Source organism: Cladophialophora bantiana, assembly GCF_000835475.1.
Source record: "Cladophialophora bantiana CBS 173.52 unplaced genomic scaffold supercont1.5, whole genome shotgun sequence".
NCBI lineage: Eukaryota > Fungi > Ascomycota > Eurotiomycetes > Chaetothyriales > Herpotrichiellaceae > Cladophialophora > Cladophialophora bantiana.
In genome coordinates this window covers 1,650,893-1,671,562 of record NW_015971579.1, presented here as the reverse complement: position 1 = coordinate 1,671,562, position 20,670 = coordinate 1,650,893, and the positions used below count along the sequence as shown (strand labels likewise).

General features: G+C 52.4%; 10 protein-coding genes across 10 annotated transcripts; 4 read left to right on the top strand and 6 right to left on the bottom strand.

Annotated features, from left to right (window-relative positions):
- Nucleotides 1-207: 207 nt before the first annotated feature.
- Nucleotides 208-681, bottom strand: Z519_04211 (uncharacterized protein; the record flags this gene model as incomplete). The annotated part of the gene is made up of 1 exon (XM_016761957.1): nt 208-681. The coding sequence occupies one exon, from the start codon at nt 679-681 to the stop codon at nt 208-210; it is 474 nt and encodes a 157-aa protein (XP_016622295.1).
- A 1,002-nt stretch (nt 682-1,683) lies between these two features.
- Nucleotides 1,684-3,117, bottom strand: Z519_04210 (uncharacterized protein; the record flags this gene model as incomplete). The annotated part of the gene is made up of 1 exon (XM_016761956.1): nt 1,684-3,117. One exon carries the CDS (start codon nt 3,115-3,117, stop codon nt 1,684-1,686), a length of 1,434 nt encoding a protein of 477 aa, XP_016622294.1.
- Nucleotides 3,118-3,660: 543 nt separating this feature from the next.
- Z519_04209 (uncharacterized protein) lies at nt 3,661-4,714 on the bottom strand (the record flags this gene model as incomplete). The annotated part of the gene is made up of 2 exons (XM_016761955.1): nt 3,661-4,313; nt 4,372-4,714. 2 exons carry the CDS (start codon nt 4,712-4,714, stop codon nt 3,661-3,663), a joined length of 996 nt encoding a protein of 331 aa, XP_016622293.1.
- A 976-nt stretch (nt 4,715-5,690) lies between these two features.
- Nucleotides 5,691-7,313, top strand: Z519_04208 (uncharacterized protein; the record flags this gene model as incomplete). Its single annotated transcript, XM_016761954.1, has 1 exon — nt 5,691-7,313. The coding sequence occupies one exon, from the start codon at nt 5,691-5,693 to the stop codon at nt 7,311-7,313; it is 1,623 nt and encodes a 540-aa protein (XP_016622292.1).
- An 828-nt stretch (nt 7,314-8,141) lies between these two features.
- Z519_04207 (uncharacterized protein) lies at nt 8,142-9,404 on the bottom strand (the record flags this gene model as incomplete). Its single annotated transcript, XM_016761953.1, has 1 exon — nt 8,142-9,404. The coding sequence occupies one exon, from the start codon at nt 9,402-9,404 to the stop codon at nt 8,142-8,144; it is 1,263 nt and encodes a 420-aa protein (XP_016622291.1).
- Nucleotides 9,405-9,895: 491 nt separating this feature from the next.
- On the top strand, nt 9,896-11,619 carry Z519_04206 (uncharacterized protein; the record flags this gene model as incomplete). The annotated part of the gene is made up of 3 exons (XM_016761952.1): nt 9,896-10,460; nt 10,500-10,790; nt 10,880-11,619. The coding sequence occupies 3 exons, from the start codon at nt 9,896-9,898 to the stop codon at nt 11,617-11,619; spliced, it is 1,596 nt and encodes a 531-aa protein (XP_016622290.1).
- Nucleotides 11,620-12,390: 771 nt separating this feature from the next.
- Z519_04205 (uncharacterized protein) lies at nt 12,391-13,280 on the bottom strand (the record flags this gene model as incomplete). Its single annotated transcript, XM_016761951.1, has 2 exons — nt 12,391-12,801; nt 12,930-13,280. The coding sequence occupies 2 exons, from the start codon at nt 13,278-13,280 to the stop codon at nt 12,391-12,393; spliced, it is 762 nt and encodes a 253-aa protein (XP_016622289.1).
- Nucleotides 13,281-16,295: 3,015 nt separating this feature from the next.
- Z519_04204 (uncharacterized protein) lies at nt 16,296-17,185 on the top strand (the record flags this gene model as incomplete). The annotated part of the gene is made up of 2 exons (XM_016761950.1): nt 16,296-16,317; nt 16,365-17,185. The coding sequence occupies 2 exons, from the start codon at nt 16,296-16,298 to the stop codon at nt 17,183-17,185; spliced, it is 843 nt and encodes a 280-aa protein (XP_016622288.1).
- A 237-nt stretch (nt 17,186-17,422) lies between these two features.
- On the bottom strand, nt 17,423-18,007 carry Z519_04203 (uncharacterized protein; the record flags this gene model as incomplete). Its single annotated transcript, XM_016761949.1, has 1 exon — nt 17,423-18,007. One exon carries the CDS (start codon nt 18,005-18,007, stop codon nt 17,423-17,425), a length of 585 nt encoding a protein of 194 aa, XP_016622287.1.
- Nucleotides 18,008-18,583: 576 nt separating this feature from the next.
- On the top strand, nt 18,584-19,963 carry Z519_04202 (uncharacterized protein; the record flags this gene model as incomplete). Its single annotated transcript, XM_016761948.1, has 1 exon — nt 18,584-19,963. One exon carries the CDS (start codon nt 18,584-18,586, stop codon nt 19,961-19,963), a length of 1,380 nt encoding a protein of 459 aa, XP_016622286.1.
- Nucleotides 19,964-20,670: the final 707 nt, after the last annotated feature.

Sequence of the window (20,670 nt, the reverse complement as noted above, 5' to 3'; positions counted from 1 at the left end):
CTCTGCCTCCTCCTCTGCCTCCTCCTCTGCCTCCTCCTCTGCCTCCTCCTCTGCCTCCTCCTCTGCCTCCTCCTCTGCCTCCTCCTCTGCCTCCTTTTGGTCGTAACCCAGAAAGTCCCCGGGATTCCCTGCGCCCCCGCGAAGATGCAGCAGAACCCCTTGGTGAACCCCTTGGAATCACAGTGGTCGGAAAGGGAAACGCCTCTCCTAAAATCCCCCCTCCCTTCGACCGGTCCCCCCTACGTCTGTGTCTGACTCATATATGTTGCCATATTCGTCTCCGAACTCACTGTCGTCGTCGTCGTCGTCGTCGTCGTCTGGAGCATCAGCCGCCCCGCTCAGCGTTGTGAGACGTTGCAAGAACCACTGCAGCTCCAGCAGCTTGAAGTCAGGAAGTGGTTGTGAGTCCGGGTCGTCGGTGTGGAGAGTGAAAGTATCTCCGGAACGAATCACCTTGCAGTCCTCATGATCAAACAACCTGGCTGTGCCTGGACCGCGATCTGAATCCTCCAACGACAGCGAAGGAAACGTTGTGATGTTGGCAATCGGAACATATGGAATTTTTGACAGCCAATAGAACCGTACCTGGAGGTTTTTTTGGTCATCTGAGAGTTCGACCGGTTTTAGGGCGAAGTAACCATTTGACCAATACTTGTGGGCGGTCGCCGTGAGAGAAATCATATTATTGCAAACTTCTGTCCCTGCAGGGAATATCGATCTTAGCCAAGCCTTCACCCGGTCTTCGGACCAGAACAGTCTTAAGGCATTCCAAAAGGTGACTGTGCGACCTGCGGCTGGGGGACGATCGATTATGTGCCTCCTGCAGAACGGGCAAATGTGGGCAACTTCAACGGCGCCGTCGTCCTTTGTTAGGACACATTTCCATTTATCTCTCTTTTGACACTAAATGGTTGATTTTGTTATATGAACCAAACTGTTCGGAATAAGATAGAGCTCGAGGACTTACGAGGTCTCTCGCACTTCGTTGAGTCCCTAAACAATATTCATAATTTGCAAGAGTAAGATGCGCCTTGTTGACGTACACATTTTGACCAGTTGGAGTTCACTCTCAATGTTTCTGAAATACGATGGCCAGGGTATTGAGTCCTGTTGAACTCGTGATACTAAATTCCGTAGATTCGCAATATCAGAGAGCCACAGGCACGCTCAGATTGTTGGTGGGACCACTGCAAAGTCGAGAGCATTCTCCAGATTCTGAAGTAGTGCAAGGCGATCTTCGTGAAGAAATTCGGCCTCGGCGTCATTCGCAGAATTCATGGCGACGCAAGGCTGTAAAGGACGACGGAAGAGAAGATGACTGTGAAGAACCGAACAACGGAAGACAAGAGGACTGTCGAAGAACCGAACAACGGAAGAGAAGAGGAAAGAGAAGAGATATACATGAGTGCCAAGAAACTTCATGTCTTGCTGAGTTTACCAAGTGGTAACCTACTGAGTATAGACCTTGGCAAGCGCACCCTTTTACCCCAGCTCGGTAGCGAGTACTTGACCTCCCTGAACCATGACCTTTCTCAAATCAATCCCCCCGGTCTCTAGACCCGGTCAAAGTGTCTGCCTGGGAAGCGACCGAGTGCGTTGTAACTGAGCCTGGAGCCTCGTCCATCGTCGACACAACAGAAGACACGACTCTCAGAATCGGGCCACTGGTCTCACCAGCCTGGTCTACAGAGCTTTGGGCCCCAAGAAATTGGCAGCATTTCGACCCGCAATCCGTCCAAACACGACGCACTCGAGCAGACTGCTTCCTCCCAGCCGGTTCTCTCCGTGAATGCCACCTGTGGCTTCCCCTGCCGCCCACAGGCCCTTGATTGGCTTCCCGCTGTCGTCCAGGACTTCTGCCTCGGGCGAGAATATGGCTCCTCCCATTGTGTAATGCACGACTGGGGTCACGGTGCCGACGTAGACTGTCGATTCCGGTTGCGGATCTTCCAGTCCCCAATGGCCAAATGATGATCGGCCCAGAGGATCGGAATGTTTGCCTTGCACTGTGGCAGCGTATTCCTTTATCGACTCCAAAGCCAACTCTGGATGCTCCAGCTCTGATATTGTCGTCTTCTGCATCAGCCCTTTCCAAATATAGAAGTCGATGTGTGCCTTTGCGGTCTCATACGCGGCTTCGTCCAACAAGATCTGGATATCCCACTGTTTGGTCTGCTGTAAGTCTTTGGGAGGTAGCGCTATAATGGCATCTGTTACCTCCTTCCTTATCTTCAACTCGTTGATGAATCTTTTGCCCTGTCTTAGGAGGATTCCACCCTCTCCCCGCAAGACTTCGGCCGCCAGGAACTTGGTCCGCTTGGATGGTTCCTTTGGATCCACGAATCCCGTCGGGTGCACCTGGACTTGTTCCATATCGACCAGATGGGCGCCGACATCAGCCAACAAGGACTGGGACCCTGGGAGAGCTTCGTTTGTGGATGGGAATCCCGCTAGGTCTGGTCGATATTGAGCGAGCAGACCGGACGAGTCACCCGCAAACCCGCCAGCCGCGAATATCACGGGCCCTTCAATCGTCTCCGGTTTGCCCTCGCGGGAGACTTCCACTCCTACAACCTCCCCATTGTCCGACTTCAGAATCTTTGTGACGGTCGTACCTGTTTGGAGAGTCACAAGAGGACTCGCTTGGAGCAGTTTCAACAGCGTCAAGACAATGCTGGCCCCGGGTGGAGTGGGGCCCCCTCCTCGATGTGTTCGAGCATGGCTGTGGCCGCCTAGTAGGGCGACGTGAGACAAATCGATACCCTTTTCATCCACAAGCCAATTGATCGCCGACGCCGAGGAACTCGTCAGCTCCGAAATGAGCTTCTGCCTTGCCTCTGTCTTGGCGGCCCTGAAGCTTGCCCCGGCCGATTTCACGGTGTCGGCGTAGAACTCTGCCACCGTGTCCGACCCCGGGGCTTGAAACCGCGTGGGGACACCATTGATCCCGCTCGACGCCTTGATCGAGTTTCCGCCGGGCTTCTGCTGGCGTTCGACAATATAGACTGGCACCCCTCTGGCGACGAGCTCGGAAGAAGCACAGAGACCTGCTAGACCTGAACCGACAACGATAACTCGGGAGGGCGCGGCTGTAACTTGGGTAATAGACGACGTCATCCGGAACCGACCAGCGAGCATAGAGAGAAGAGCTGCAAGAACTGAAAATACGAGAATTTGACCTAGTCTATGCCAGTACCCCTTCATATGTTGGTGGTGGTGGTGGTGGTCGTGCAAAGCAGTACTGTTTTAAATAGCTAGGCGTGAGGGGTTGTAAGACTACCGGCATTTGCGATGCAGAATGCGTTCAATTCTCGGGTATCGAAGAGATCTATCATCGGAACAAGTTTTGGTGTTTATCACGCCACGGCTCACGCGTTGCTGACATGTCACCCCACAAAAGTGCCTTTAAGCGACAACCAGATCCATGTTTCAGGTTCGTATAGGACAAGAGGAAATTTATGCTCTGGAGTTGTGAACAGGGATTTCGGATGTTGCCGTCTTTAGTCTCCTCTGTTTATTCTTTATGAGGTCCAGACGTTGAGGTTGACTAGCTCTTCGTATTTATTCGACTCGATGGTGGCTTCATGGTGTTATGACTTGCCAAAGGAGCCTTTGTCCCTTTCCTGCTCACAAGTTGCCCTGCTTCATCTTCATCCGAACTCAAACAGCTTCGAACTGGCCCATTGCAATTTCTGGGATGACAGATGTCACAAAGGACGGTTTCTCCTGTTGGGTTGTTATTGCCGTGCACTTTGCCCACCAATGTTGCCCGGCTTGAACAAATTTGCCTAGTTCCTCTTGAACCGAGCGGCGTAGATCCCGGTCCAACACACGGCTTTCGACTTTTTTGCTGAACCCATCATGCACATCAGACAAGCTCTCATACCTCCGTCCTTTGATCGTGCGGCGCACGTCCATCACAGCCTGGCCGACTTGAGTCCGACCTGGCACCTTGTCCTCACATCTGCCCAACTCCCCGGATTCTTGGAAGTGTTTCAACAAGAGGTCTTTGTAGTGGGAAATCAGTTGGTTCTTGAGACAATTGTCCAAGGCTTCAATTTCTCGCCGAGGTTCCTGCATAGAACCAGCATGTCGTTTGGGTGCACGAACCGATGGAGTCGAGCCTCTGGGCTCTAGTGGTTCTGAACTAGAATGTAAGAGACCATCAATATCTAGATGCTCACACCGACTGATATTATTCTCCTGATTTCGTGATTCTGCTGCCGATGGGGTGGGTATAGCAAGACTAGCATTGCTGTTGACTGTGGCCGACATCAAGGTTCGGATATTATCAGTCAAGGGATGTGAGGCCTCTAAAGGAGAATGAGTTGAGCTTTGCCTAGTCAATACGTCGTCTCGCATTATACGCACCTTGGAGCTGGGAAGTCATCTTCCGAGGTCGTTGGATTGTTTTGGATGCCGAAAGTTCATGAGCCGCATGATGCTGCTTGGAAGTGAGCACGTTACATCGCTCGCCGTCCATGCTATCTGCAGTGAGTGGTGTTGGACTCTCAAGAGCCGGGGAAGGTGGCTGTGGCGTGTTTCCAACAGTGGTTTGGCTGTCTGTCTGGTTTCCTTCGGATTGCTCGTCTTTAATCTCAACCACATCGGCGAGGTCAATGAAACTTCTGAAGCGTCTCTCGGCCTCATGCTTCCTCCGATCCATGTCCAATCTCCACCTCGCCAACTCCCATTCCCGCTCCTCGAGCTCCATTGAGCAATCAAAATGTGCTTTCAATTGATTTCTGCTATCCATCTGGCCCAGAGATTAAGCATCTTTAGCGAAACAAGAGATGTTTTCAAGAAGGGGCATTTCGTGCGAGTTGGTATCAACGCAAAGAAAGGAGCGAAGAAGGCAGCGGAAAATGGGCGGACACTGGATCCTTAAGGGTAGACGCAGACCATGGTGCATGTCAGCGAATGAATGTAAAACCGGCGGACTATGCATACGCCCTTCTGGCGGACTGCGTCTTCCCCTTCCCTCTCCTCCTTTTCCGGCTTGAGAGCGACACGTGTTTCTTCCAACGGCCGGAAGTGTGCATACGTATCAGCCTATATAGGCACTTACAGATGCGTTGCGCCGAGAGCTGAAGCACTTCGCATGGGCAATCCCATAATTGCTGGGACGGAAGCGGGTGACTGCACCGGAAGGAGGAGTGGCAGATCTCCGACGTTGCGGAAGACAACAAAGAAGAGGAAGAGATTCTCAGGGAAATTTAACACGCGTGATACATGTCGGGGCGAGAGTAGTTGTTCAGTGAATAGCTCGATGAATTGGTCGTCGAGATGGGTACCTCACGCTCGGCAGAGTGAAACGTGAAGCGGTGATAGAGAAATCGAAGCTGAAACGATTGCCATGTCAACCGCGCCCAGTAAACAATGACGCCATCTCCACAATTCACTGCGCCCCCACTCGTGACTTGTCGCTCTCTGCGTCCTGTTGACTGCGCTCTCCTCGTATTCTGCCAGCTGGAGCCTGGAGTCTGATTGTACCACGACATCTCATTGCCAGCTCATCACGCACAGCCTGAATCTCTCATCACCTGCTCCATTTCTGCCTTTGAGATCTGAATCATAATCATCATTTTCGCACCGACAATGTCATCTTCAAGCCTCGGATGATTCTTGTCAGTCCTTCCTAGACTACCGCCCAGACCATACTATACCGCCTGATCAGCCTGTTTCTCGAAATGGCTGCAGTCATGGAACCTTCAGGCCTAGTGCTAGGCTCATATCTGCCCGAGAACGACATTTCGCTGCACTGCGCACGGTTCAAAGCCTCTCCATTTCTGCCTCCCCTTGACGGCAATTCTACTCCCGATTCATCAGCTGCCTGGTCGCAGCCACGACCTTCGAGACCACTGGAGACTGCAAACGGTCCTCACCTCTCAGAAGATGATCACCAGCATAGCCGCAAGCGACCGCGACTTGACACGAAGTCAGTCTACGATGACCATTACACCACCTCAGAATCCTCGTTCTGGCGAGAAGCCCTCAGTCCCCCGCCTCTCGTCAACACAAACTACCGTATCGCAGGTGGTTTGGATACGCCTACCGCACTAGACACCCAAAAGGAAGACGATGCCCATGAATTTGACTATGAGATCGACTGCAGGCCTAACAGGTACAACAGCCAAAAGTCGCACCAGACGTCAGAGTCCTACTTCCCACAGACGCCAGCCCCAGATCGGTGCCGGAGGAGTAAACGGAGACTATCGCCCCCGGCGCCACCAATGAAGAGCTGGGGAAAGACAGTTTGGGCTTTGACTGGTGGTTTGGCAGGCAGAGTCTTCAATTTCTGTTGGAACACTACCTTCAAGGGCTTTTACGCCGGCGGGGGCGGTGGGTACAAGTTCGATATCGGACCCCCGGATGTTGGTTCTTCTAGTGTCTGGACGGAAATTGATTCAACGCCCGATGTATTTCACGATGACGACACTACTGCCGACTCAAGGCGACTTGATCGAGAGCGGACCCCTGTTCCTGGTGGGTTTCCTGGAGAGGGACCTGAATTTATCGAGGATTACATGTCCAAACTGTCTGTTCAACCCAGCCAGGAGAACAATTCAGCTTCAGCCATCCTACCAGACCAAGATTCTCCATCGATCACCCGCTATAATAGTTGGGTAGTGGTTGATGGTGCCAACAACACGTCAGCATCAACAGAATCCAGTCCTGTACACAAGAAATCCAGAGCAAGCACGGCGAACCTCTATGCATCTCGACCATCATCTGCGCCCCGCCATTCAAGCCACCCTCTGTCTCGCCCCCGCTTGACGCCTCGATCATCGACACTTAGATCGTCAGCGTCATATGCATCGCCGCGGGTTTCAATGAGCGCAAGCGCCAGCAACACCGCGCCACTACAGCATCAACCTTGGAACTCGGTTTCCGCAGCTTCTGCGATCGACCAGCGTTACAGCTCAGACAAACCTTCAAAGCGCCCGAGCGGTATCTCTAGCACCCACAGGGCCTCACTCTCTACTTCTCGTCGACTGTCGTCCGCTTCGACCCCCGCGTCACCAAAGCAGTCTCCCGAAGTCCGCAAATTCGAACAAAAACTTCGTCGGAAAGAAGCTAAGCAAGATGCGACGATGAATCGGTTCAACATGCAATTGCAGGCGATGATAAAGGAAGGGCAGGCAGCGTTGGGGAGTCGAGTCGAGGTTGAGGTTGAAGATTACCAGAATGACGGGGATGTAGATGAGGGATACTTCGGCGATGGACCCCTAGATAGAGACGCAACGAAGGAAACGTGGAGCTGGGACCAGCAGGGTGGACGCCTGGCGCCTGGTCTAGGAGCATGGTCGTAGCGCGATCCGCTTCCGGAGACTGAGGTCGAGGACGAGTGTCAAGACCGCGATGGGGAAGAATGTGGAGAGTGGTGTGAAGTATCGGGTGCCCAATCAAACTAGATTCATGCACGAGTCGACCCGTCGAGTGAATGGAACGGCGAGGTTGGCTGATGTTGTGAGCACGAATCCACCCAAAACGAGAATCCGGCACCTATGGAGAGGGAGGACTGACAGGAGCATGGGCGGCTCACACCGTCCCGGGGGATCGCTGGGGAGAAGGGGGCAGAGAGGTCAGTCACTGCCCATTCCGCTTTTCTTGTTCATATTGTCTTCAGTACCCTCTCCTTTCTTCCTGTGGAACGTCGTGTCAGACATGATACCCCTAACGGCAAATTCCCAATTGAACGATTTCACATTTTCGGATGATGAGAAACATATCCTAGACTCTTTTTCTGCACACTTCTTAGATCGCTTGACGAATGGAATAGTAGAAGAAAGGTCTGACGGCACAACCGGCATGTTGAATTGATGTGTGGCTTGAATTGAAGTAGAATTCAGTATATTGATTCTTGGAAGTCTCTGCCAAGTTATGTTCTCTCCACACTGGGTAAGTCCACATAGGAGTCGATCTGAGGAGACAACGGGATAGATTGGCGGCCGGCAGGCATGTAAACTGGGTTGTGGTGAGACACCTAAACTGTGAAGAACGCCATTCATTTAATTGGACATTTATCTCCTCACGGGACGGGGTCCGTGTTCATCGATCAGCAGGGGAGCTGGAAAGTTTACTCACGCTGATCCCGAAATAACTCGGAGCAAAGGAATGAAAGAGGGTTGATTGAGGTCCTAGCTTTTCCAAGTCACTATCAGGTCTTGGTGCTGGGTAAACCGAGGCCTTGGGCGAGTCGACGGGTTGTTGCTCGCGCTGGAATGCGGCACTGCTGCCCTCTCTAGGATTGTCTCGGTCGAATAATGCGGAGTAGGCAGACGAGGTGTCTCTCCCGCCTGGCCTTTCGACTCCGAAGCGGAGAGTAGAGAGTCGCGTACGGCGGTGAGTCGCGTGATTCGCTCCTGGTGCTGAGATATCAAAGATTGCAGTTGGCGCATTGGCTGGTTAGCTTCTTCGTCTTCTGTATCAGTCGTCCTATCCGTTGATGGTATCACCGTACCTGCTAACTGAGGTGTAGACGGGAGTGGGTCGTCGAAGGGCCACTCCGGCAGGTCTCGAGAAGAAGCAGGAGTCGACGGCGCAGGGGCGCCCTCGAAGATATATCGTGCCCAGCGGCGATCACTCGCAAATGCCAGGTTGGTTCGTTCACTCAGCGATTTGTGTTCCGTTGCAGATAGGATGGACTCGGCATTATCATCATCGGTAGCGGAGGGGCACTGAGAAATATCCTGCAAGCCGCTCGCGACGTCCTTCCGTAGCTGAGCCAGCTTTTGCGCATACGACGTAGCCTTGTCTCTGAGCTCCTGGCGCTTGCAGAGCGAGTGCTGCAGAGAGACTCGATGGGCAAGAATCAAGGGCAATAATAACTCCTGGTCATGGCGCCTGTCTCCTTCGGTGGTGCTCCTCTTCTGACGCCTTATATCGTGTTCCCTTTGTCTGACTTGCCTGTTGCTTGCTTCACCTCGGTCTTGTGCCAGCGTCTTCCTCACCACGAGCATGGCGAATCTCGCGACCAACTCCTCAAACTTGTCGCCTTTGCACTCATCCAGCATTGTCTTTCTCAGCACCGTTTCTCTCGGCAACTCGCCGCTCTGCTTCAGCTCCGCGAGCCATTTGTATATCCCGGCTCTCAGATCCCTCGACTGTATCGGTGTTACAGGTGGGAAAAACGGCGAGAGTCTTGAGGCTGCCTCAGTGGGGGAATACAGGCGGAAGAGATGGTAGAGGGCCCATTCGAGGGACTTTATGCGGTTCCGGGGATGGCTTTGTGCTGTACTTGTTCTATCGGTGGAGGCTTTTGTGGGAACAGATAGGAATGTCGAGTCGGAGATGTTAGGCCAGTCTGGGAGGAGGTCGAGGTCGAGGATGTGCAGGGCACGGACGAAGATTGCGGTGTTGTTCCGAAGATGCCATTGGACTCGTGACTGTGAGGCATCCATGTCGAAGAAAGTCGGTTAAAGACGAGGGGCGTGTATTTGTTGCGCGTCATTGGAGCTGCTAGAGAATTGGCCCCCAAGTTGGTGCCAGCCTCGTCAATGACCCCGTGTTTAAGCGAGCCTTGCCCTAAACTCCTTTTCCAATCTAAGGGGCGGGATGCCATCATGTTACGCTCTCCCCGCATAGTCTCGAATCGTGAAACTGAGAATGACAATGACCAATATCACACTCCTTGGGAATCGTGGAGGACTGAAATCAATACCGAGTACGAGATATTCGTTCCATAGTTGAAGGACTACGAGGGAGCCCTCAATATAATGATTCCGTCTACTCGCCCATTCCCTCTCTCTCACCAAAAGTCTCTCCTCGTGCTCCGTACAGATCCAAGAATCCTCTGAAAGCAGCTTTTTAAGCGTAATTCACCACGAGTTTGGGCAAAGTTTTATTGTGCTTCTTACTCATCTCCAACAGTCCTGTAGCAGGTGCTTCGGTCATGGCCGACAGCTTCGGAGTCAACTTTGAAAAGCACCCAATGGTTGCTCCTGTCTGGGACCGTCTACAGGGCCTTGAACAGCAATTGGATCGAGTCGATCTCGCAGTGAACGCTATATTGAAGCATCTGAACAGGTCACTGCCCGACAGGATTGGGCCGTCGGATGGAGAACCAGACGCCCTTCTCTCCACTTCTCAACCTAAAGGTGCTCCAAACTCACAGGTCTCTGACGGGCCGTGTGAATACAAAGCGCTCGATTTCGGAAAAGCCGAAATTCGCCTGCTTGCCCTGCACAATCCGGGTGATGACTCGGAAGACATTAGAGGCTCCATAGTGCATGTTAGTCTCGAAGAAAATCAAACTGCGCGACTGAGGCAGTACAACGCCATATCATATCGCTGGGGCGAACCGATGATGGATGGACGTGTCATCGTCGACGGTCATGTGTTTCGGGTCACACAAAATTTGGAAAGCGCCTTGCGTCAGATGAGGAAAAGAGCCGCAAAGGAAGCGACGGCAGCTAGGGCTTCTTCTCCAAAGACGTTCTGGTGGATTGACCAGATCTGTAAGTGATTCCTTTTTTTTCATTCGGGTGCGATCGAAGACGAAGCTGGCTCGTTGGAGGCATCAACCAAGAAGATATTGAAGAGCCGAGGAAATCAAGTCTCACTAATGCGCCGCATCTACAGGGGAGCTCAGTCAGTTCATATCTGGCTAGGCGATGCTATTGAGGGGTCTGAACTCGCCACGGACGTTGTTAACAAGATTGGTCGGCCCCCTACCCCAGGTCCTGGGGAGAGGGAAGTTGAATATCCAAGATTTTCGGAAGGCGATGTGCAGAAACATTGGCAAGCCCTTCGTCTATTGTTGGAGCGATCTTGGTGGGAACGAAGTTGTAAGTGTTTCTTCACCTTGTTTCGCTTTCAAAAGGATCTTCACCATTACCGAATCAATCGAGATACAGGACTAACAGATGTTTTGTAGGGATCCGTCAAGAAGTCTCCTTGGGATCGCGCACACAAGTCAGTTGGGGCGATCAAAGTGTCAGTTTTGACGTGATATCACAAGCTGTGATGGCCATTGAGTATGCGGACAACCTGGACCACCAAATCCCAGGTCTTTGTTCTGATGCCGATAACAGTCAAGCTGGAGACAGCATGCAACAGTTCACTGAGAAGGCACACGAGGCAGGACACGTCGATGTTCATGGATACCAATACGGAGCGAAATACGGCATCCACGAGAGAAAGGATATGTTTTGGGTCAATTTCCTCTCCACAGACCGAATGGCCAGCAGCAATCTCCGCTACTCGCCCGACGATAACACCACCCTTCTCTCCGAGCGCGAAGACAGGTTGAAAATGCAGTACCTTGGCCTGAATCTGAAACTGGCGCAGAGCTATCTGCTTCCTGCGTCGTCTGAGTCGAGTTTGCATCCGCTCCGACCCATTCGAGCGGCATTGAAGAAGTATGATGTCGGTCGACGATTGGGAATCTGCGCGGGACAGCAGACACCCGTGCTTCTGCCTGGAGACGCCATGCCCGGTGATGCGATGGCCGTCTTCAGAGGGGCCACGTTTCCATACGTGCTGCGAAAGCTGTCCGGAGCGGAAGGAACGGCGGAGCAGTATGTGCTGGTCGGTGAGGCGTTCTTGTCAGAAACCGCAGTAAACAAGGCGGTAGCTTATGCTCCCAAGACGATGGATGCGATCCACATTGTCTGAGTTCGGGGAAAGAGGCGCATGGGCATCTCGTGCTTCCGTCGGCCCTGCCTTGAAGCAGTGTACAATCCTGCTGGTCCAGGTGCTGATTGTGTGAGGTTCCGTGATGCAGTGACTCAAAGTGAAATCTCGGAGCAAGTGGTGATGGAGTAAACATATTGCGCGCGAGGACAGGTGCGTTGGCTGGCTCATGTGGGCAACAACCGCGTTCAGCCTATAAGGGATGGTACACGGAATACATCTTCGTACTATAGTTTCATCATTTTTACTGGGTTCAAAATATGTAGGCCATATTAAAGAGGTGGTGGAGAGTTCGATCGACGTACAATTGAGATTTTGTCGCTTATGTTTCCCCATTCCAGGGGGGACGGAGAGGTGTTAGACAGCGGAATGGAACAGAAAGTCGACCGTGTACACCTCCGGGTATTCTACACATTTATTGTCTAGGATGATCATATCTAGCTAGGTACACGGCTTGCCATGTTGAGACACGAGACGAAAACAAACAATAGGGAAGACAGAAATACTTCACGCTTTCGTTTAACCGGCCGTCAAGCTCTTTGCTTGAGAAGAGATATGAAGTTATGAACGCCGCGCATTTTTCAGGTTCCTCAATCTACTTGTCTCTAGCCCTGTAAAACCAACGTCTTGCATCATAGTCCTGTTGTAGCATCGGGTTGACGCTGAGATTAACTACTCAGTGGCGCTGATTGTCTATATCATGGCCCCCCACCCAGTCGGAGCCGGTGTGGTCGTCAAAATACTCTTGTGTATCTATATCCGGCCAACTGCCACAGCGGGGATGGTTTTGCTTTCCCTGTCAGTGTGTCCCTCCACCGGCATGTCACGGCGGCTGCTCTCTTCAACATTCTGTCGGCTTCTGTTCCAGTACCAAAGCAGAACGATCACCAGGTAGGTCACTCCGACGATCCCGGCCGCAGCGCCGTAGCCCTTCTCGCCTCCAGGAGTGTTGGCAGCCAGCACGATGCCCGTGGCGCCGTTCACGATCGCCGCGGCCATCAGCAGTCGTCCCAACCACATGTGGAATCTGCGGATCCAAGGGTTGACTTTGCGACTCGGAGATTTGTACAGGTAATGATGCCACTGGCCGATGAGGGGCTGGAGAATAAACAGAGCCGTGAGGATGGTGCCGAGAATGACATGGCCGTATGCATCATTGTATACCTAGAGTAGTGTGTATCAGTCAGGCTCATAGTCAAGTGCGGTGAGATCTGTAAAGCATGCTGATAACGATGATCCACCGTGTCACAGGATGAATTTATATGCTAACAAACAAAGCTTCCTGCACCCACCTCATTGTGGATAATGCAGACCCAGGCCCCAAGACCAAAACCGGATATGAGCATCCCCAGACCCAGCAGCTGGCAGCATACGTGGATCCTGAAGAGCGTTGTTCCGCTAACAACGCGATCGAGCAGTCTCCAACAGATCGAGCCGAAAGGGAAGATGATGATGACCGTGGTCCCCATCATGATGCCGTGAACCTTGTCGGAGCGGTGCTTTGTTACCGCTGGTACGGACCGTGGTAGGAGCGCACTTTCGGTGCTGGCAGCCACTTCGGCAGTCGACGCTGCTAGGGCATGAATTGCCTCGATGAGGAGAAGAAGGAGAAGTAAAGAGAATGACCTCGGCGGAAACGGCATCCTTTCAGCAGGAGCGCAGTGCTCAATCCTCGACTGCTAAGAGCAATGTTCAATAAACAGTGTCAAGGGAGATACAGAAAAGAAAAGGAAGGCGGAGGAAGAGGGCCAATGCTGCTCCTTTTGTGCTCCTCAGCCCGAGCCAAGGGAAAACCAAAGGCTCCCATTTCGTGATCAAGCAGAGTCCACCCCTTTGGCAGATGGCGCAATATAGAATCCTACATTATCGCACCATTATGTTCCTCTGAGCCAACGGATCCTGCTCCCCGTGAGAGACTGGCTGCAATTCCCCAGCAAGCAAAGCTGACTGACCGAGGCGAATCAGAACAATCCGTTCGAAGGGAAACAAACCTATTCTTTGTCGACGGATAGGCAACTGGCCGCCAATGGCAAGCGGTAACGGACTTGACATACACACCAGATCTGAATCGAGGCCATGCGCTGTCAGTAGCAGAGCTGGATGGAGGTTCGCGGAGCTTATCAGATTAGATGATTTAATACCTGGCATCGGGTTAGATTGGACAAGCTTGCAGTCTAGAGAATGAGTGATGAGGTATCGTGGGTATCCTCAGTTGTAGCGCTGACCAGCCTCCGAACATTCTCCTCGGGCGTTTTCCGAGGCACCCATCGGGTGTCCAAACATCAGAAGGCGTGACAAAATCAAGCCCGACGATGAGCCGCATTGCTGTTCCTTGCATCAAACCCAACTGCAAGAGATAGTGGTGGACGAGGCGATGGATTCAGGAAGGTACAAACAGCATGTAGATAGAGCACTCAGCATGTGCCAATGCGCGAGGAAGGTGGTCGGGTCGGACAGGGATGGATACCCTATTTTTTGAAGAAGGCTGCATGATAAGAGTATATATAGAACAAGATGCAGAACATACGAGCTAAGTATTTTCTCCATGTTTGAGGTAAATGGCTCCCGACCAGGTTCGAAGCGGGTTGACAGAGCTATTGAATCGGTGACCCCACGCCCCGATGAACGCGATATCTGTCATCTCGCCATCGACCCCGACACCAATGGCCTGAGTCGCACGATGCCGTTTCTATATTCCGTAATTAGCCAAGAGAACGTCCAGCGAGCACTGCTGACAGGTGTGTGGGAATTCCTGAATTCGTCGGCCTTCAGAGTGTACGAATAGATATCGCTCGAGGGCAATAGATTCGGAGTGATTCGAGCCGACCAAACTCATCATTGTACAAGGAGGTTGTTCAGTGGTTGCGATTCACTGCAGATCAAGAAACGTTTCTTGGAACCCCGAACTGACCATCTCGATGGAGAAGGACTTCGGTCGTGGTTAGACCACCACAGTCTGCTTATGCCTCCGCCGAGCAGCGGTCTGAACGGGGTCGGTAGTAGCTGATTGAGTCTTTAACATGGTAAAGGATGAGTTTCGTCTCCACGAAACTCGACCATCAGTGCCGCCACAACATGAGCAGTCCACCAACCTCCAAAATATTCTCGGCAATAAGGACGGCAAGCCACTCACTGACTGTGGCCCAGTTTGCCTGACTCGTGCCTGAGAAAGCGTAGAGGGTTGATGAGATGTATACCGTTATTCCAGGCGTACTGCTAACGCCACGGTGATGGGTTCGTTGCTGTAGATTGGGGTGTTGCTCTGGATGGTAGCGTAGTCGGTGACCGTCGCAGGCCCCGTGAACGAGTAGTATCTATCATAGATCGAGACTGCCGGTATATAGTCGCCTGAAGTCGCGCACGTCGTATAGCTATGGAAGATACATTCAGAGATATAAGAGCTAGCGGACGAGCGCATATCCTCGAACAGCCAAGCAGGGATGCTATGGCAAGAGGGCAGTCGTCGCCCCGACCCCACAACATTGCAGGCAGGCTCGTTGGAGCTTTAGATCGGGATCGTTCCAGATTGAGATGTATGTGGATGAGGACTGATGAACGGCAAGAAACGCATATATGATGAGGAATTGGAGTTGGTGTGTCATTTGGTCCTTCCCAGGGTTTGACTGAGGCAGCCCGCCGTTCGGGACGCCTAGCTCTTTGCCAATTACAGTGGAAGGGGAATCTCAGACAGTCGTCTGATTGCGTTAGGATGTTGAAACTTCAAATGCCAACAACAGCTCGCACGGCGAGAACTAGAAATACCTTCTCTAAGCGAAACCTGGCCCAGCGTCAAAACAATAAAAGGCGCCCATCTTGAAGAGGATGAAAAGCAGCAGCCCAAGGCAGCCGCCAAAAGCTCCAGGGGCTTTGTCAAATCAATTTGGCGGCTGAACGCTTCCGCCAACGTACCACTTCGGTCTGGCTCGGGCTGAAAACTACAACCAAAGGCTGAAAACAAGAGTGATACGAGTTTGCGGCTAAGCCAAGCCCATTGGAGGTCGGCGGTACAACACGAGGTACCTCGTAAAGTTTCTAATTACCGAGTATCCCTGGGTCGAACGACCGGTCAAGTGGCAGGAAACCCACCTGCCGAGATTTCAAAGACAGCGACGACCAATCAGCTTGTCACTAGAATGCTTTGACCGGGCAGTGGGGACGTATTGTTGTTAAAAATATAGTACGAGGTATTTCCAGGACCACTCCCAATGAAGCATTGCTTTCAAAAAAGGGAACTTCAGCCTTGGAGGCGAGGCTGTTCATGCGGTAAACCTTCCTCACCAAGGGTTTACCCAGTACACATAGCAGCATCACACATTTTCCCAAATAGGGTGAGCCCTCTTGCCGTTTTAACTTGGCTCCTTGGCGGCTGCGGGCGGGACGGGCAGCATCCTTTCGTTTGGCGGGGAGACGTCGCTTGGTACCAGTAAACAACCTAAAGTCTCCTTCGGAGTTTGCTCAACAAACATTTTGAATGGGCACCCTCAAGCGTCACTCTTTGTCCTGCAAAGTTTGGTCTGTATGTTCAAGCATTAGAGGTATGGCAATATAAACTGGAGGGCGTATCTAGATTTCTGCCCCTGTTGTCTTCATCATTTCCTTCTCCACGTCTCCCACCTGACTCATTATCCCACGACTACATTGCTCTACCTTACAGCACAATGGCTTCAGACAGACCGCAGAGTATGTATTCCGCCTTTAGGTCACGGCTCAGCACTGACAATGTCTAGTTCCTCCTACTCAACCTTCGTACACCCTCAGAAACTCACACACATCCCTTCTGCCCAAGCCGAACCCGTGGTCCGTCCGCGCAGTGCTGAAAGACCTCCCCAATCCACCACCGGAAAACTCCTCCTCTCCCATACCCTTCTTCCACTACCTTGAGCGCCTAAAGATCGAGAAGCGGGAAGGATGGCGAAGATTTGGGATCTCAACCGGCGAATCTATAGCAGACCACATGTACCGCATGTCCCTGATCACTATGCTTGCTCCACCCGAACTAAGTTCACGCTTGGATATCCCGAGGTGTACGAAGATGGCGTTGGTCCATGACATGGCTGAAGGCCTCGTCGGGGACTTGACGCCCGTTGATGGTGTACCGAAAGTGGAAAAGAACAGACGTGAGGCCCAGACCATGGACTGGGTGGCTCAGTCATTGCTCGGAAAGGTGCATGGCGGAATCCCGGGCAAGGATCTCCGCGCGATTTGGCAAGAATACGAAGACAGCGAGACTCTGGAGTCAAAGTTTGTTCATGATGTGGACAAGCTGGAGCTGATACTGCAGATGGTGGAGTACGAGCGCGCCAACAATTGCGCCATTGATCTGAGTGAGTTCAGCTGGGTGGCGAGGAGAATCAGTCTGGAAGAGATGAAGGCCTGGGCACAGGAGATCTTGGATGAGAGAGCAGAGCTTTGGAAGAGCAAAGATATGGAACCGAGAGAGCCCACAAAGGCGTCAACAATCAAGGAGCAACAGGACGAATACTACAGCAACGGGGAAGGCCGGGTGTTGGGCAACGGAGTGGCCGAGATGAATGGACATGCAAAGTGATGAGAGGAATGAATGATGCGAGGTGGATTGGACCAGAAGTGCCATTTGCCGGAAACGTCTCTGAAAGCCACGAAGACCAATGATACCCAGAAAACAATAGACGTCGTGTTTTGACCTGTGCTCATTTTCCGCTGCTGACAAGCTCCCTGTATTCTGGCGTACACTGACTCTATCTCCATAGACAAGCGGTTGAGCGGTTGAGTTGGTGATACAATAATCAATCGTCGAAGGCGTCTGTCATTCCTCATCCTGTGCGTGTACACGATCATTCTGGATCTCCCCTCTCAGCCACTGTGCCTCCTGGCTCATTTCCTCCTCACTCCTTGGCTCCCTGTCGCTGTCTGGGCCGCCCAAAGCCTCCCTTCCTGACTTCACCTTTCCGTCTTTCATTCTCCGCATCTCAAGAAAGGCTTTGCCGAGATCGCCTTCCTCTCCATCCATCGCGTCGTAGATCCTGTCGCCACCACCCTTGTCATCGTAGTCTCCTCTCTGTCGCGGAATCACATGAACATGCACATGTGGCACTGACTGGCCTGCATCGACCCCATCCTGGACGGCGACGTTGAACGAACTGGCATGGTACACCCGTTGAAGGGTCCTCGACACAATGCGGACCGTGTTGAATAAGTCGGCTGTTTCGGCGCTGGTGAGTTGCGAGAGACGCGGGACGCTGCGCACCGGGCAGATCAAGACGTGGCCTGGAAGCAGAGGTTTGAGGTTCACCAGGCCGTAGGAAAGGCGAGAAGGCGAGATGTGAAAGACCTGTGATGCGACGAGAAAGGGGCCGAATCTCAGATTTGGTGGAAGTTGCAAGGGCGGCATGGCGGAGTCGGAGGAGGCTACTGATGGCCGGACTTCAGGCATGATACTGCTGGAGAGGAACACTCGATACTTGTACCTCGTATGTATGTACCGACGAAGCACAATCACCACCCACCGAAGATCTGAGGCCGGATGGAAACGTCGGCACGCATGAAGCTCCAGCGTCACCGGCGCGTTGCGAGACTTTGACAAATCACTACATATTCACACATCAATCGCCTATAAGTCAACTGTCTTATATCCAGTCACGCAAACTGGTAGGGGATGACAGGGAAGCGATAGCAGTCGTAATTAACTTGACATATCTCTCTTAGATCTACTCCAGATTTATGGACTCTGTACTCCGTACATGGCCTTGGATTGCTCGTCCGTCCGACCGGACTGATGTTCGACTGAATTTTCCACTTTCCCTGGCTGGAAAGGCTAAAAGCTCCCCAATCGCAAAATGCCAAACGGGCAACGTCTCGCAAAGACCGCAGACAGAGGCACAGTGGTTATTTTATGTCAAATACAAATACGATCCACCCTCTCACTGGCAATGTAAGTACCAAACCACAAACCCCTCGGTTGCAAAACATGGAGGACCTCGCCCTTCATCTGAATATCTTCGGGCAACAACAAGGGCTCTACAAGCTATACACTCAGCTATGTCTGTGCTTTCCGATGGATGGTGGCTCGTCCCAGTCAGACATTATCGACACACTGACGAAAGGGCTCGAGAGACTGACTGCCAGCTTTCCGTGGGTAGCAGGCCAAGTACTTCGCGAAAGCCCAGGTGATGGCGCCCGAAATATTTACAAAATCAATCCCTTCGAAAAGACGCCTCGGCTGGTGGTCAAGGAGCTCAAAGATGGGCCTTGGATAGCAACCATGGATGTCCTTCGACAGAACAATTTCCCTTTCCGCATGCTGGACGAGTCCATAATCGCACCCATCAATACACTGGCGGCGGGCACAGACGGTCCAGCGCCGGTTTTTCTGATGCAGGCCAACTTCATCATAGGCGGTCTGCTGCTCACCTTTGTGACGCAGTATAATACAATGGACATGACTGGCATGGCCCAAGTCATGCACCTCCTCTCAAAGGCCTGTCGTAATGAGCCATTCACGGTCGAAGAAGTCTCTAACGGCAACCTCGACCGGCGCAATCTCGTCCCACTCCTGGATGAAACCTGCGAACCGGGGCCTGAACTGGCCTATCAGATTGGGGAGCGTTCTGCACATCAATCCGCATCGAATGCTGCGGAAGGCCAAACTGCACAACCTCAACCTCCAAAGTGCAGCTGGATTTACTTTGATTTCTCTGCCGCGTCCCTCGCCCGCCTGAAATCGCAGGCAATGCAATTCGTCACCAGCCAATCAGGCTATGTCTCGACCGACGACGTCCTGAGCGCTTTCATCTGGATATGTGTGGCCCGGGCCCGTCTTCCCCGCTTGGAGGCTCACAGAGAGACAACTTTGGCGCGCGCAATCGATCCACGGCGCTACCTGGGCATTCCAGCCACATATCCAGGACTCGTTCAAAACATGACGTACTGTACATACACATTTGAGAGGCTACTCAATGCACCACTAGGTCACATCGCCTCGAAACTCCGCGATGCCATCGACCCTGCAACTTCGAATCTGGCCTATGCGACCCGCGCACTCGCAACACAGCTTCATCGCTCACCGGAGGACACCAATATCAACGTGACCGCAACACTGGACCTGTCCGCGGACATCATGCTTAGTTCCTGGGCCAAGTATAATTGCTACGACCTCGATTTCAACCTGGGATTGGGAAAACCAGAGGCTGTTCGCAGGCCGCAGTTTGTGCCGTTGGAGAGCCTGTTCTACTTGATGCCCAAGAGACCGGACGGAGAAATTGCAGTGGCGCTGTCTCTGAGGGAGGAGGATCTGGACCGGCTGAGGAAGGATGAGGAGTTTATGAAGTATGCCGTGTATGCTGGGTGAGCCAACTAACTGACATGGTGGATCTCCTCTCCATCGGGAGAGGAGGATTCTAATGAGATGGAACATCTCGACGATCAAATGGAGGCGACCCTGGAACGAAAGAACATCCTAGACTCACCTACCATAGACACTTACAAGATCTCACTCAGCCTTGTTAACCACATCCCTCCACGGTTGGCTGGCTGACACCGTCTCCAGCCAATCAACCTCAGGCATCACCCGGAGCCTTGCGTCGTCTTTATGTCATCAACCGAGCAAGAAAACGAACGCACATCTCCATACCAGATCCATACATATCTCGCCTTCCCCCACGCCGTCGTTGTTTCACTTGGTCGAATTCCCGCTCATCACTTGCTGTCCGCTATTGTCACTCGTCTAGATTTGCTATTCAACATTTGCAGCTTTCGAAAGCATTCACATTACCATTTCCGTTACGATACACATAGAGAACACCGCCTGCTGTCCTCTCCCGTTCCCCATTGAGCCGGCCCGTTTATTCACAATCTTTGTATGCTTTCTGATGCGGGCTGCGGATTAGAAAGCCTGGTTAGATACAGGCATACAGACATATAGACGCACACGTGCGCGTGTGCATGCATGATAAATTGCTCGATTTGAAGACTCTTGTTTGTGTGCTGGCCGTATAAAGGGGGCCGGCAAACAGCAAACCAAGGGTACGAGATCTCAATATCTTGGGGCACGGCGCT